At 51.7% G+C, this 15187-nt stretch overlaps 1 protein-coding gene across 4 annotated transcripts in view; it reads left to right on the forward strand.

Moving 5' to 3' along the window:
• Positions 1-15187, forward strand: part of LOC123998190 (CUGBP Elav-like family member 3) — a 127872-nt gene that overhangs the window by 8778 nt on the left and 103907 nt on the right. For all 4 annotated transcript variants that reach the window (XR_006832232.1, XM_046303204.1, XM_046303205.1 and 1 more), the window contains exon 4: positions 3310-3392. Coding sequence is in view for 3 of the 4 variants with exons in the window: in XM_046303204.1 (XP_046159160.1) it covers positions 3310-3392 (83 nt within the window). In the remaining variant the exon portion in view is untranslated. The remainder of the gene's footprint in view (positions 1-3309; positions 3393-15187) is intronic.

Here is a 15187-nt window from a genome sequence, read left to right on the forward strand (position 1 = left end):
TTTTCTATTAAGTGTGTGTGTGTTTGGAGGGGGGTCATTGTTAATTTCTATTAAGGGTGTGTGTGTTTGGGGGTCATTGTTATTTTCTATTAAGTGTGTGTGTTTTGGAGGGGGGTTATTGTTAATTTCTATGAAGGGTGTGTGTGTTTGGAGGGGGGGTCATTGTTAATTTCTATTAAGGGTGTGTGCGTTTGGAGGGGGTCATTGTTAATTTCTATTAAGTGTGTGTGTGTTTGGAGGGGGGGTCATTGTTATTTTCTATTAAGAGTATATGTGTTTGGAGGGGGCGTCATTGTTAATTTCTATTAAGGGTGTGTGTGTTTGGAGGGGGTGTTTGGGGTGTCATTGTTATCTCCCTTTAAGGGTGTGTGTGTTTGGGGTCATTGTTAATTTCTATTAAGAGTATGTGTGTTTGGAGGGGAGGGTCATTGTTCATTTCTATTAAGGGTGTGTGTGTTTGGAGGGGGGTCATTGTTAATTTCTATTAAGTGTGTGTGTGTTTGGAGGGGGTCATTGTTAATTTCTATTAAGGGTGTGTGTGTTTGGAGGGGGGGGTGGGTCATTGTTAATTTCTATTAAGGGTGTGTGTGTTTGGAGGGGGGGGTCATTGTTAATTTCTATTAAGGGTGTGTGTGTTTGGAGGGGGTGTTTGGGGGTCATTGTTAATTTCTATTAAGGGTGTGTGTGTTTGGAGGGGGGTGTTTGGGGGTCATTGTTAATTTCTATTAAGGGTGTGTGTGTTTGGAGGGGGCGTCATTGTTAATTTCTATTAAGGGTGTGTGCGTTTGGAGGGGGGTCATTGTTAATTTCTATTAAGTGTGTGTGTGTTTGGAGGGGGGTTCATTGTTAATTTCTATTAAGGGTGTGTGTGTTTGGAGGGGGGGTCATTGTTAATTTCTATTAAGGGTGTGTGTGTTTGGAGGGGGGCACTGTTAATTTCTATTAAGGGTGTGTGTTTGGAGGGGGGGGCATTGTTAATTTCTATTAAGGGTGTGTGTGTTTGGAGGGAGGGGGTCATTGTTAATTTCTATTAAGGGTGTGTGTTTTGGAGGGGGGGGCACTGTTAATTTCTATTAAGGGTGTGTGTTTGGAGGGGGCATTGTTAATTTCTATTAAGGGTGTGTGTGTTTGGAGGGAGGGGGTCATTGTTAATTTCTATTAAGGGTGTGTGTTTGGAGGGGGGTCATTGTTAATTTCTATTAAGTGTGTGTGTGTCTGGAGGGGGGAGGGGGCATTGTTAATTTCTATTAAGTGTGTGTGTTTGGAGGGGGGGGGTCATTGTTAATTTCTATTAAGGGTGTGTGTGTTTGGAGGGGGGGGTCATTGTTAATTTCTATTAAGGGTGTGTGTGTTTGGAGGGGGTGTTTGGGGGTCATTGTTAATTTCTATTAAGGGTGTGTGTGTTTGGAGGGGGGGTGCTTGGGGGTCATTGTTATTTTCTTTTAAGGGTGTGTGTGTTTGGGGGTCATTGTTATTTTCTATTAAGGGTGTGTGTGTTTGGAGGGGGGCACTGTTAATTTCTATTAAGGGTGTGTGTGTTTGGAGGGGGCGTCATTGTTAATTTCTCTATAAGGGTGTGTGTGTTTGGAGGGGAGGTCATTGTTAATTTCTATTAAGGGTGTGTGTGTTTGGAGGGGGGCACTGTTAATTTCTATTAAGGGTGTGTGTTTGGAGGGGGGACATTGTTAATTTCTATTAAGGGTGTGTGTGTTTGGAGGGGGAGGGGGTCATTGATCATTTCTATTAAGTGTGTGTGTTTGGAGGGGGGGTCATTGTTAATTTCTATTAAGGGTGTGTGTTTGGAGGGGGGGGGTCATTGTTAATTTCTATTAAGGGTGTGTGTCTGTGTGTGTCATTATGTGTGTCTGTGTGTGTCTGTGTGTGTTATTATGTTTGTGTCTGTGTGTGTCATTATGTGTGTGTGTCTGTGTGTGTCTCTGTGTGTATGTTGTTGAGTCATGCTGGACAGGGCTGATGGTTCTGTAAGCATTCTGAGCTAGCATGTTGCTCTGCTGTGTGTATAACAACTCTGAGAACAGCCCTGGTTAACTTGCTGCCTGTTGTGTTAGTGGTGGTGACAGGTTTGTGACAGCTGTAGGAACAACATTGGCCAGCCGCTCTACCTACACACAGGTACATGAGAGAGAGAGAGAGAGAGAGAGAGAGAGAGAGAGAGAGAGAGAGAGAGAGAGAGAGAGAGAGAGAGAGAGAGAGAGAGAGAGAGAGAGAGAGAGAGAGAGAGAGAGAGAGAGAGAGAGAGAGAGAGAGAGAGAGAGGGAGAGAGAGAGGGAGAGAGAGAATGGGACAGAGAGAGAGAGAGAGAGAGAGAGAGAGAGAGAGAGAGAGAGAGAGAGAGAGAGAGAGAGAGAGAGAGAGAGAGAGAGAGAGAGAGAGAGAGAGAGAGAGAGAAAGGGAGAAAGGGAGAAAGGGAGAGATGGAGGGAGGTATGGGAATGAGTGTGAGTGGTTCTTTAGTAGTGAGTTAGATGAATAGAGTGAATGTGAGTTTTATTTGGTATTAAGGATGTGTTGTTCTGAGCTGTGCTGTTTTGAGCCGCGCTGTGCCGTGTTGTGTCCTCGTCAGCTGTAGGTTAACTGTGTTCATGGGGCTTGTAGAAAACCATTCGCTTTTTACATTATGGACTTGAAAATGAGGAACAGGGAAAGGAAGATGGTAGGAGATAGAGATAAATAGAAGCAGATTGACTGTTCAGTGTGTGTGTCTGTCTGCATGAACCTGTGTGTTCTGTCCGTCTGCCCAGGAGGCTCCATCCAGAATAGTTATGTTATTCCCACATATCTGAACAATATGTAGAATCTCACCCTGAAGAAGGCACAGTGATGCCAAGACCTTGGTGTTTTATTACCCATAAATGACTGGGAGGTTATGCATATGGACTCTCTTTGTTTTTATATTCTCACTTATCTAACAAACTAAGATGACATCATCAAATATCTCATCATCTTTCTCTCCTCCCTCTTGTTACCTTTCTTCCCTCCTCTCTTTCTCTTTCTCTTCCTCTTTCTCTTTCTCTTTCTCTTTCTCTTTCTCCTTCTTGCTCTCTCTCTCTCTCTCTCTCTCTCTCTCTCTCTCTCTCTCTCTCTCTCTCTCTCTCTCTCTCTCTCTCTCTGTCTCTCTCTCTGTCTGTCTCTCTCTCTCTCTCTCTCTCTCTCTCTCTCTCTCTCTCTCTCTCTCTCTCTCTCTCTCTCTCTCTCTCTCTCTCTCTCTCTCTCTCTCTCTCTCTCTCTCTCTCTCTCTCTCTCTCTCTCTCTCTCTCTCTCTCTCTCTCTCTCTCTCTCTCTCTCTCAGGATGTGCATTCCTGACATACTGTGCGAGGGAGTCAGCGCTGAAGGCCCAGAGTGCTTTGCATGAGCAGAAGACGCTACCGGGGGTGAGTACAAGTCATGTGAAAAACACACACACACACAAACACACACACACACACACACACACACACACACACACACACACACACACACACACACACACACACACACACACACACACACACACACACACACACACACACACACACACACACACACACACACACACACACACACACACACACACACACACACACACATGATGTCATGGAGAAGAGCCTTGGAATTCCAGTGTGTTCATTGTGTTGTATCTACTCTCTCATTGGCCCTTCAGGACTACTTCTAGACTAGACTATCGCACTAATTAATTGTCCCATCCTTCTTTGTCTTGTTCTACTCTCCAGTGGGGTATTGTAGCTCTGCCAGGGTTAGGGCACTGTTCATTAAACATGGGACACTATAGTATGATCTCTCTCTCTCTCTCTCTCTCTCTCTCTCTCTCTCTCTCTCTCTCTCTCTCTCTCTCTCTCTCTCTCTCTCTCTCTCTCTCTCTCTCTCTCTCTCTCTCTCTCTCTCTCTCTCTCTCTCTCTCTCTCGCTCACAATTCAATTCAATTCAAGGGGCTTTATTGGCATGGGAAACGTGTTAACATTGCCAAAGCAAGTGAGGTAGATAATATACAAAAGTGAAATAAACAAAAATTAACAGTAAACATTATACATACAGAAGTTTCAAAACAATAAAGACATTACAAATGTCATATTATATATACAGTGTTGTAACAATGTACAAATGGTTAAAGGGAAAATAAATAAGCATACAGTGCCTTGCGAAAGTATTCGGCCCCCTTGAACTTTGCGACCTTTTGCCACATTTCAGGCTTCAAACATAAAGATATAAAACTGTATTTTTTTGGGAAGAATCAACAATAAGTGGGACACAATCATGAAGTGAAACGACATTTATTGGATATTTCAAACTTTTTTAACAAATCAAAAACTGAAAAATTGGGCGTGCAAAATTATTCAGCCCCTTTACTTTCAGTGCAGCAAACTCTCTCCAGAAGTTCAGTGAGGATCTCTGAATGATCCAATGTTGACCTAAATGACTAATGATGATAAATACAATCCACCTGTGTGTAATCAAGTCTCCGTATAAATGCACCTGCACTGTGATAGTCTCAGAGGTCCGTTAAAAGCGCAGAGAGCATCATGAAGAACAAGGAACACACCAGGCAGGTCCGAGATACTGTTGTGAAGAAGTTTAAAGCCGGATTTGGATACAAAAAGATTTCCCAAGCTTTAAACATCCCAAGGAGCACTGTGCAAGCGATAATATTGAAATGGAAGGAGTATCAGACCACTGCAAATCTACCAAGACCTGGCCGTCCCTCTAAACTTTCAGCTCATACAAGGAGAAGACTGATCAGAGATGCAGCCAAGGCCCATGATCACTCTGGATGAACTGCAGAGATCTACAGCTGAGGTGGGAGACTCTGTCCATAGGACAACAATTAGTCGTATATTGCACAAATCTGGCCTTTATGGAAGAGTGGCAAGAAGAAAGCCATTTCTTAAAGATATACATAAAAAGTGTCGTTTAAAGTTTGCCACAAGCCACCTGGGAGACACACCAAACATGTGGAAGAAGGTGCTCTGGTCAGATGAAACCAAAATTGAACTTTTTGGCAACAATGCAAAAAGTTATGTTTGGCGTAAAAGCAACACAGCTCATCACCCTGAACACACCATCCCCACTGTCAAACATGGTGGTGGCAGCATCCACCAGGGAAGATGGTTAAAATTGATGGGAAGATGGATGGAGCCAAATACAGGACCATTCTGGAAGAAAACCTGATGGAGTCTGCAAAAGACCTGAGACTGGGAAGGAGATTTGTCTTCCAACAAGACAATGATCCAAAACATAAAGCAAAATCTACAATGGAATGGTTCAAAAATAAACATATCCAGGTGTTAGAATGGCCAAGTCAAAGTCCAGACCTGAATCCAATCGAGAATCTGTGGAAAGAACTGAAAACTGCTGTTCACAAATGCTCTCCATCCAACCTCACTGAGCTCGAGCTGTTTTGCAAGGAGGAATGGGAAAACATTTCAGTCTCTCGATGTGCAAAACTGATAGAGACATACCCCAAGCGACTTACAGCTGTAATCGCAGCAAAAGGTGGCGCTACAAAGTATTAACTTAAGGTGGCTGAATAATTTTGCACGCCCAATTTTTCAGTTTTTGATTTGTTAAAAAAGTTTGAAACATCCAATAAATGTCGTTCCACTTCATGATTGTGTCCCACTTGATGTTGATTCTTCACAAAAAAATACAGTTTTATATATTTATGTTTGAAGCCTGAAATGTGGCAAAAGGTTGCAAAGTTCAAGGGGGGGGGCGAATACTTTCGCAAAGCACTGTAAATATGGGTTGTAATTTACAATGGTGTTTGTTCTTCACTGGTTGCGCTTTTCTTGTGGCAACAGGTCACAAATCTTGCTGCTGTGATTGCAGACTGTGGTATTTCACCCAGTAGATATGAGAGTTTATCAAAATTGGATTTGTTTTCGAATTCTTTGTGGATCTGTGTAGTCTGAGGGAAATATGTCTCTCTAATATGGTCATACATTGGGCAGGAGGTTAGGAGATCTCTCTCCCCCTCTCTCTCTCTCTCTCTCTCTCTCTCCCTCTGTCTCTCTCTCGCTCTCTCTCCCGCTCTCTCTCTCTCTTTCTCCTCTCTCTCTCTGTCTATCTCTCTCTCTCTCTGTCTCTCTCTCGCTCTCCCTCCCTCTCTCTCTTTCTCCTCCTCTCTCTCTGTCTATCTCTCGCTCTCTCTCTTTCTCTCTCTCTCTGTCTATCTCTCTCTCTGTCTATCTCTCTGTCTCTGTCTCTCTCTCTCTCTCTCTCTCTCTCTCTCTCTGTCTCTCTCCCTCTCTCTCCCTCTCTCTCGCCCTCTGTCTGTCTGTCTCTCTCTCGCTCTCCCTCTCTCTCTCTCTCTTTCTCCTCCTCTCTCTCTGTCTATCTCTCTCTCTCTCTCTCTCTCTCTCTCTCTCTCTGTCTCTCTCTCTCTCTGTCTATCTCTCTGTCTCTGTCGCTCTCTCCCTCTCTTTCTCTCTCTCTCTCTCCCTCTCTCTCGCCCTCTGTCTGTCTGTCTCTCTCTCGCTCTCCCTCCCTCTCTCTTTCTCCTCCTCTCTCTCTGTCTATGTCACTCACTCTCCCTCCCTCTCTCTCTCTTTCTCTGTAAATATCTCTGTCTCTCTCTCTCCCTCTGTCTCTCTCTCTCTCAATTCAATTCAAGGGCTTTATTGGCATGGGAAACGTGTTAACATTGCCAAAGCAAGTGAGGTAGATAATATATAATATATATTTCTCTCTCTCTCTCTGTCTCTCTCTCAATGTCTCTCTCTCTGTCTCTCTCTCTCTCTGTCTCTCTCTCGCGCTCTCTTTGTCTCTCTCTCTCTCTTTGTCTCTCTCTCTCTCTCTCTCTCTGTCTCTCTCTCGCTGTCTCTCTCTCTCTCTGTCTCTCTGTCTCTCTCACTGTCTCTCTCTCTGTGTATCTCCTTGCCCTCTGTTTTCTCCTCTCTATCATTCAATCCCTTGTTCTTTCTTGCCACACTCTATATTTCTCCCTCTACTCTTTCTCCCTTATTTCCACCCCTCCCTCCTCATGCCCTCTGTCTCTCCTCTCTCCCTTCGTCTCTGGCCGTCCACCCTCCTCATGCCCTCTGTCTCTCCTCTCTCCCTTCGTCTCTGGCCGTCCACCCTCCTCATGCCCTCTGTCTCTCCTCTCTCCCTTCGTCTCTGGCCGTCCTCCCTCCTCATGCCCTCTGTCTCTCCTCTCTCCCTTCGTCTCTGGCCGTCCACCCTCCTCATGCCCTCTGTCTCCCCTCTCTCCCTTCGTCTCTGGCCGTCCACCCTCCTCATGCCCTCTGTCTCTCCTCTCTCCCTTAGTCTCTGGCCGTCCACCCTCCTCATGCCCTCTGCCTCTCCTCTCTCCCCTTGTCTCTGGCCGTCCACCCTCCTCATGCCCTCTGTCTCTCCTCTCTCCCTTCGTCTCTGGCCGTCCTCCCTCCTCATGCCCTCTGTCTCTCTTCTCTCCCTTAGTCTCTGGCCGTCCTCCCTCCTCATGCCCTCTGTCTCTCCTCTCTCCCTTCGTCTCTGGCCATCCACCCTCCTCATGCCCTCTGTCTCTCCTCTCTCCCTTCGTCTCTGGCCGTCCTCCCTCCTCATGCCCTCTGTCTCTCCTCTCTCCCTTCGTCTCTGGCCGTCCACCCTCCTCATGCCCTCTGTCTCTCCTCTCTCCCTTCGTCTCTGGCCGTCCTCCCTCCTCATGCCCTCTGTCTCTCCTCTCTCCCTTTGTCTCTGGCCGTCCTCCCTCCTCATGCCCTCTGTCTCTCCTCTCTCCCTTCGTCTCTGGCCGTCCTCCCTCCTCATGCCCTCTGTCTCTCTTCTCTCCCTTAGTCTCTGGCCGTCCTCCCTCCTCATGCCCTCTGTCTCTCCTCTCTCCCTTCGTCTCTGGCCATCCACCCTCCTCATGCCCTCTGTCTCTCCTCTCTCCCTTCGTCTCTGGCCGTCCTCCCTCCTCATGCCCTCTGTCTCTCCTCTCTCCCTTCGTCTCTGGCCGTCCACCCTCCTCATGCCCTCTGTCTCTCCTCTCTCCCTTCGTCTCTGGCCGTCCTCCCTCCTCATGCCCTCTGTCTCTCCTCTCTCCCTTTGTCTCTGGCCGTCCTCCCTCCTCATGCCCTCTGTCTCTCCTCTCTCCCTTCGTCTCTGGCCATCCACCCTCCTCCCACACCAGAGCAGATTTAGAAATGACCTCAGCTACTGGTTCTCCTTCTCAAACTCCCTCCATCACCCCATCATTCTTCAGTTCCTCTCCGTCTCTTTATTCCCAGTAGGACATTATTCAATGGTATTAGCTATTCTTTCTCCATTCGTTTCTACCACACACTCGTTCCTCTTATGGAGTCTTTTTCTAAGATCTCTCCTCTTCTCAGACCCCCTTTCAAATTATTATTTCATTAATTTATGAGATTTCCTCCCCTAGGCCTCCCCCTCATCTCCTCCCTCTCCTCCACTCCTTCCTCTCCTCCACTCCTCCCTCTCCTCCATTCCTCCCTCTCCACCACTTCTCCCTCTCCTCCACTCCTTCCTCTCCTCCACTCCTCACTCTCCTCCACTCCTTCCTCTCCTCCACTCCTCGCTCTCCTCCACTCCTTCCTCTCCTTCACTCCTTCCTCTCCTCCATTCCTTCTTCTTCTCCACTCCTTCCACTCCTCCATTCCTTCCTCTCCTCCACTTCTCCCTCTCCTCCACTCCTCCCTCTCCACTAATACTTCCTCTCCTCCAATACTTCCTCTCCTCCACTTCTCCCTCTCCTCCACTCCTTCCTCTCCTCCACTCCTTCCTCTCCACCAATACTTCTTCTCCTCCACTCCTTCCTCTCCTCCACTCCTTCCTCTCCTCCACTCCTCCCTCTCCTCCACTCCTCCCTCTCCTCCATTCCTTCCTCTCCTCCATTCCTCCCTCTCCTCCACTCCTTCCTCTCCTCCACTCCTCGCTCTCCTCCATTCCGTCCTCTCCTCCACTTCTCCCTCTCCTCCACTCCTCCCTCTCCATCAATACTTCCTCTCCTCCACTCCTCCCTCTCCTCCATTCCTTCCTCTCCTCCATTCCTTCCTCTCCTCCATTCCTCCCTCTCCTCCACTCCTTCTTCTCCTCCACTCCTTCCTCTCTTCCACTCCTCCCTCTCCACCAATACTTCCACTCCTCCCTCTCCTCCACTCCTTCCTCTCCTCCATTCCTTCCTCTCCTCCACTCCTCCCTCTCCTCCACTCCTTCCTCTCCTCCACTCCTTCCTCTCCTCCATTCCTCCCTCTCCTCCACTCCTTCCTCTCCTCCATTCCTTCCTCTCCTCCACTCCTTCCTCCACTCCTTCCTCTCCTCCACTTCTCCCTCTACTCCACTTCTCACTCTCCTCCACTTCTCCCTCTCCTCCACTCCTCCCTCTCCACCAATACTCCCTCTCCTCCACTCCTTCCTCTCCTCCACTCCTCCCTCTCCTCCACTCCTTCCTCTCCTCCACTCCTCCTTCTCCACCAATACTTCCTCTCCTCCACTCCTCCCTCTCCTCTCCTCCATTCCTTCCTCTCCTCCACTCCCCCCTCTCCACCAATCCTTCCTCTCCTCCACTCGTCCCTCTCCTCCACTCCTTCCTCTCCTCCATTCCTTCCTCTCCTCCACTCCTCCCTCTCCACCAATCCTTCCTCTCCTCCACTCCTCCCTCTCCTCCACTCCTTCTTCTCCATTCCTTCCTCTCCTCCACTCCTCCCTCTCCTCCACTCCTCCCTCTCCTCCACTCCTTCTTCTCCATTCCTTCATCTCCTCCACTTCTCCCTCTCCTCCACTTCTCCCTCTCCTCCACTCCTCCCTCTCCTCCATTCCTTCCTCTCCTCCATTCCTCCCTCTCCTCCACTCCTTCTTCTCCTCCACTCCTTCCTCTCCGCCACTCCTCCCTCTCCACCAATACTTCCTCTCCTCCACTCCTTCCTCTCCTCCACTCCTTCCTCTCCTCCACTCCTTCCTCTCCTCCACTCCTTCCTCTCCTCCACTCCTTCCTCTCCTCCACTCCTCCCTCTCCTCTCCTCCACTCCTCCCTCTCCTCCACTCCTTCCTCTCCTTCACTCCTTCCTCCACTCCTTCCTCTCCTCCACTTCTCCCTCTCCTCCACTCCTCCCTCTCCTCCACTCCTCCTTCTCCACCAATACTTCCTCTACTCCACTCCTTCCTCTCCTCCACTCCTTCCTCTCCTCCACTCCTCCTTCTCCACCAATCCTTCCTCTCCTCCACTCGTCCCTCTCCTCCACTCCTCCCTCTCCTCCACTCCTCCCTCTCCTCCACCCCTTCCTCTCCTCCACTCCTCCCTCTCCTCCACTCCTCCCTCTCCTCCACTCCTCCCTCTCCTCCACTCCTTCCTCTCCTCCACTCCTCACTCTCCTCCATTCCTTCATCTCCTCCACTTCTCCCTCTCCTCCACTCCTCCCTCTCCACCAATACTTCCTCTCCTCCACTCCTTCCACTCCTTCCTCTCCTCCATTCCTCCCTCTCCTTCTTCTCCTCCACTCCTCGCTCTCCTCCACTTCTCCCTCTCCTCCATTCCTTCCTCTCTCCTCCACTCCTGCCTCTCCACCACTCATTCCTCTCCTCCACTCCTTCCTCTCATCCACTCCTTCCTCTCCTCCATTCCTCCCTCTCCTCCACTCCTTCCTCTCCTCCATTCCTCCCTCTCCTCCACTCCTGCCTCTCCACCACTCATTCCCCTCCTCCACTCCTTCCTCTCCTCCACTTCTCCCTCTCCTCCACTCCTTCCTCTCCTCCACTCCTTCCTCTCCTCCACTCCTCCCTCTCCTCCATTCCTCCCTCTCCTCCACCTCTTCCTCCACTCCTTCATCTCCTCCACTTCTCCCTCTCCTCCACTCCTCCCTCTCCACCAATACTTCCTCTCCTCCACTCCTCCCTCTCCTCCACTCCTCCCTCTCCTCCACTCCTTCCTCTCCTCCATTCCTTCCTCTCCTCCATTCCTTCCTCTCCTCCACTCCTTCTCCTCCACTCCTCGCTCTCCATCACTCCTTCCTCTCCTCCACTTCTCCCTCTCCTCCACTCCTTCCCCTCTCCTCCACTCCTTCCTCTCCTCCACTCCTGCCTCTCCACCACTCATTCCTCTCCTCCACTCCTTCCTCTCCTCCATTCCTCCCTCTCCTCCACTCCTTCCTCTCCTCCACTTCTCCCTCTCCTCCACTCCTTCCTCTCCTCCACTCCTTCCTCTCCTCCACTTCTCCCTCTCCTCCACTCCTCCCTCTCCTCTCCTCCATTCCTTCCTCTCCTCCACTCCCCCCTCTCCACCAATCCTTCCTCTCCTCCACTCCTCCCTCTCCTCCACTCCTTCTTCCCCATTCCTTCCTCTCCTCCACTCCTCCCTCTCCTCCATTCCTCCCTCTCCTCCACTCGTTCCTCCACTCCTCGCTCTCCTCCATTCCTTCATCTCCTCCACTTCTTCCTCTCCTCCACTTCTCCCTCTCCTCCACTCCTCCCTCTCCTCCATTCCTTCCTCTCCTCCATTCCTCCCTCTCCTCCACTCCTTCTTCTCCTCCACTCCTTCCTCTCTTCCACTCCTCCCTCTCCACCAATACTTCCTCTCCTCCACTCCTCCCTCTCCTCCACTCCTTCCTCTCCTCCATTCCTTCCTCTCCTCCATTCCTTCCTCTCCTCCACTCCTTCTCCTCCACTCCTCGCTCTCCATCACTCCTTCCTCTCCTCCACTTCTCCCTCTCCTCCACTCCTTCCCCTCTCCTCCACTCCTTCCTCTCCTCCACTCCTGCCTCTCCACCACTCATTCCTCTCCTCCACTCCTTCCTCTCCTCCATTCCTCCCTCTCCTCCACTCCTTCCTCTCCTCCACTTCTCCCTCTCCTCCACTTCTTCCTCTCCTCCATTCCTCCCTCTCCTCCACTCCTTCCTCTCCTCCACTTCTCCCTCTCCTCCACTCCTCCCTCTCCTCTCCTCCATTCCTTCCTCTCCTCCACTCCCCCCTCTCCACCAATCCTTCCTCTCCTCCACTCGTCCCTCTCCTCCACTCCTTCCTCTCCTCCATTCCTTCCTCTCCTCCACTCCTCCCTCTCCACCAATCCTTCCTCTCCTCCACTCCTCCCTCTCCTCCACTCCTTCTTCCCCATTCCTTCCTCTCCTCCACTCCTCCCTCTCCTCCATTCCTCCCTCTCCTCCACTCGTTCCTCCACTCCTCGCTCTCCTCCATTCCTTCATCTCCTCCACTTCTCCCTCTCCTCCACTCCTCCCTCTCCTCCATTCCTTCCTCTCCTCCATTCCTCCCTCTCCTCCACTCCTTCTTCTCCTCCACTCCTTCCTCTCCTCCACTCCTCCCTCTCCACCAATACTTCCTCTCCTCCACTCCTCCCTCTCCTCCACTCCTTCCTCTCCTCCACTCCCCTCTCTCCTCTACTCCTTCTTCTCCTCCACTCCTTCCTCTCCTCCACTCCTTCCTCTCCTCCATTCCTTCCTCTCCTCCACTCCTCCCTCTCCTCTCCTCCACTCCTTCCTCTCCTCCATTCCTCCCTCTCCTCCACTCCTTCCTCTCCTCCACTCCTTCCTCCACTCCTTCCTCTCCTCCACTTCTCCCTCTCCTCCACTCCTCCTTCTCCACCAATACTTCCTCTACTCCACTCCTTCCTCTCCTCCACTCCTTCCTCTCCTCCACTCCTCCTTCTCCACCAATCCTTCCTCTCCTCCACTCGTCCCTCTCCTCCAATCCTCCCTCTCCTCCACCCCTTCCTCTCCTCCACTCCTCCCTCTCCTCCACTCCTCCCTCTCCTCCACTCCTCCCTCTCCTCCACTCCTCCCTCTCCTCCACTCCTTCCTCTCCTCCACTCCTTCCTCTCCTCCACTCCTCCTTCTCCACCAATCCTTCCTCTCCTCCACTCGTCCCTCTCCTCCACTCCTCCCTCTCCTCCACTCCTTCCTCTCCTCCACTCCTCCCTCTCCTCCACTCCTCCCTCTCCTCCACTCCTCCCTCTCCTCCACTCCTCCCTCTCCTCCACTCCTCCCTCTCCTCCACTCCTCCCTCTCCTCCTCTCCTCCACTCCTTCCTCTCCTCCACCTCTTCCTCCACTCCTCACTCTCCTCCATTCCTTCATCTCCTCCCCTTCTCCCTGTCCTCCACTCCTCCCTCTCCACCAATACTTCCTCTCCTCCACTCCTTCCTCTCCTCCATTCCTCCCTCTCCTTCTTCTCCTCCACTCCTCGCTCTCCTCCACTTCTCCCTCTCCTCCACTCCTTCCTCTCTCCTCCACTCCTTCCTCTCCTCCACTCCTTCCTCTCCTCCATTCCTCCCTCTCCTCCACTCCTGCCTCTCCACCACTCATTCCCCTCCTCCACTCCTTCCTCTCCTCCACTTCTCCATCTCCTCCACTCCTTCCTCTCCTCCATTCCTTCCTCTCCTCCACTCCTCCCTCTCCTCCATTCCTCCCTCTCCTCCACCTCTTCCTCCACTCCTTCATCTCCTCCACTTCTCCCTCTCCTCCACTCCTCCCTCTCCACCAATACTTCCTCTCCTCCACTCATTCCCCTCCTCCACTCCTTCCTCTCCTCCACTCCTTCCTCTCCTCCACTCCTTCCTCTCCTCCACTCCTCCTTCTCCACCAATCCTTCCTCTCCTCCACTCGTCCCTCTCCTCCAATCCTCCCTCTCCTCCACCCCTTCCTCTCCTCCACTCCTCCCTCTCCTCCACTCCTCCCTCTCCTCCACTCCTCCCTCTCCTCCACTCCTTCCTCTCCTCCACTCCTTCCTCTCCTCCACTCCTCCTTCTCCACCAATACTTCCTCTACTCCACTCCTTCCTCTCCTCCACTCCTTCCTCTCCTCCACTCCTCCTTCTCCACCAATCCTTCCTCTCCTCCACTCGTCCCTCTCCTCCAATCCTCCCTCTCCTCCACCCCTTCCTCTCCTCCACTCCTCCCTCTCCTCCACTCCTCCCTCTCCTCCACTCCTCCCTCTCCTCCACTCCTCCCTCTCCTCCACTCCTTCCTCTCCTCCACTCCTTCCTCTCCTCCACTCCTCCTTCTCCACCAATCCTTCCTCTCCTCCACTCGTCCCTCTCCTCCACTCCTCCCTCTCCTCCACTCCTCCCTCTCCTCCACTCCTTCCTCTCCTCCACTCCTCCCTCTCCTCCACTCCTCCCTCTCCTCCACTCCTCCCTCTCCTCCACTCCTCCCTCTCCTCCACTCCTCCCTCTCCTCCTCTCCTCCACTCCTTCCTCTCCTCCACCTCTTCCTCCACTCCTCACTCTCCTCCATTCCTTCATCTCCTCCCCTTCTCCCTGTCCTCCACTCCTCCCTCTCCACCAATACTTCCTCTCCTCCACTCCTTCCACTCCTTCCTCTCCTCCATTCCTCCCTCTCCTTCTTCTCCTCCACTCCTCGCTCTCCTCCACTTCTCCCTCTCCTCCACTCCTTCCTCTCTCCTCCACTCCTTCCTCTCCTCCATTCCTTCCTCTCCTCCACTCCTTCCTCTCCTCCATTCCTCCCTCTCCTCCACTCCTGCCTCTCCACCACTCATTCCCCTTCTCCACTCCTTCCTCTCCTCCACTCCTTCCTCTCCTCCATTCCTTCCTCTCCTCCAATCCTCCCTCTCCTCCATTCCTCCCTCTCCTCCACCTCTTCCTCCACTCCTTCATCTCCTCCACTTCTCCCTCTCCTCCACTCCTCCCTCTCCACCAATACTTCCTCTCCTCCACTCATTCCCCTCCTCCACTCCTTCCTCTCCTCCACTTCTCCCTCTCCTCCACTCCTCCCTCTCCACCAATACTTCCTCTCCTCCACTCCTCCCTCTCCTCCACTCCTCCCTCTCCTCCACTCCTTCCTCTCCTCCATTCCTTCCTCTCCTCCATTCCTTCCTCTCCTCCACTCCTTCTCCTCCACTCCTCGCTCTCCATCACTCCTTCCTCTCCTCCACTTCTCCCTCTCCTCCACTCCTTCCCCTCTCCTCCACTCCTTCCTCTCCTCCACTCCTGCCTCTCCACCACTCATTCCTCTCCTCCACTCCTTCCTCTCCTCCACTTCTCCCTCTCCTCCACTCCTTCCCCTCTCCTCCACTCCTTCCTCTCCTCCACTTCCTTTGACACCGCCTATTATAGAGGTCCTGGATGGCAGGAAGCTTGGCCCCAGTGATGTACTGGGCTGTTCGCACTACCCTTTGTAGTGCCTTGCGGTCAGATGCCAAGCAGTTGCAATACCAGGATGCTCTCGATGGTGCAGCTGTAGAACTTTTTGAGGATCTGAAGACTCATGC

The sequence above is a fragment of the Oncorhynchus gorbuscha genome, linkage group LG15 (assembly GCF_021184085.1).
Source record: "Oncorhynchus gorbuscha isolate QuinsamMale2020 ecotype Even-year linkage group LG15, OgorEven_v1.0, whole genome shotgun sequence".
NCBI classification, from domain to species: Eukaryota; Metazoa; Chordata; class Actinopteri; order Salmoniformes; family Salmonidae; genus Oncorhynchus; species Oncorhynchus gorbuscha.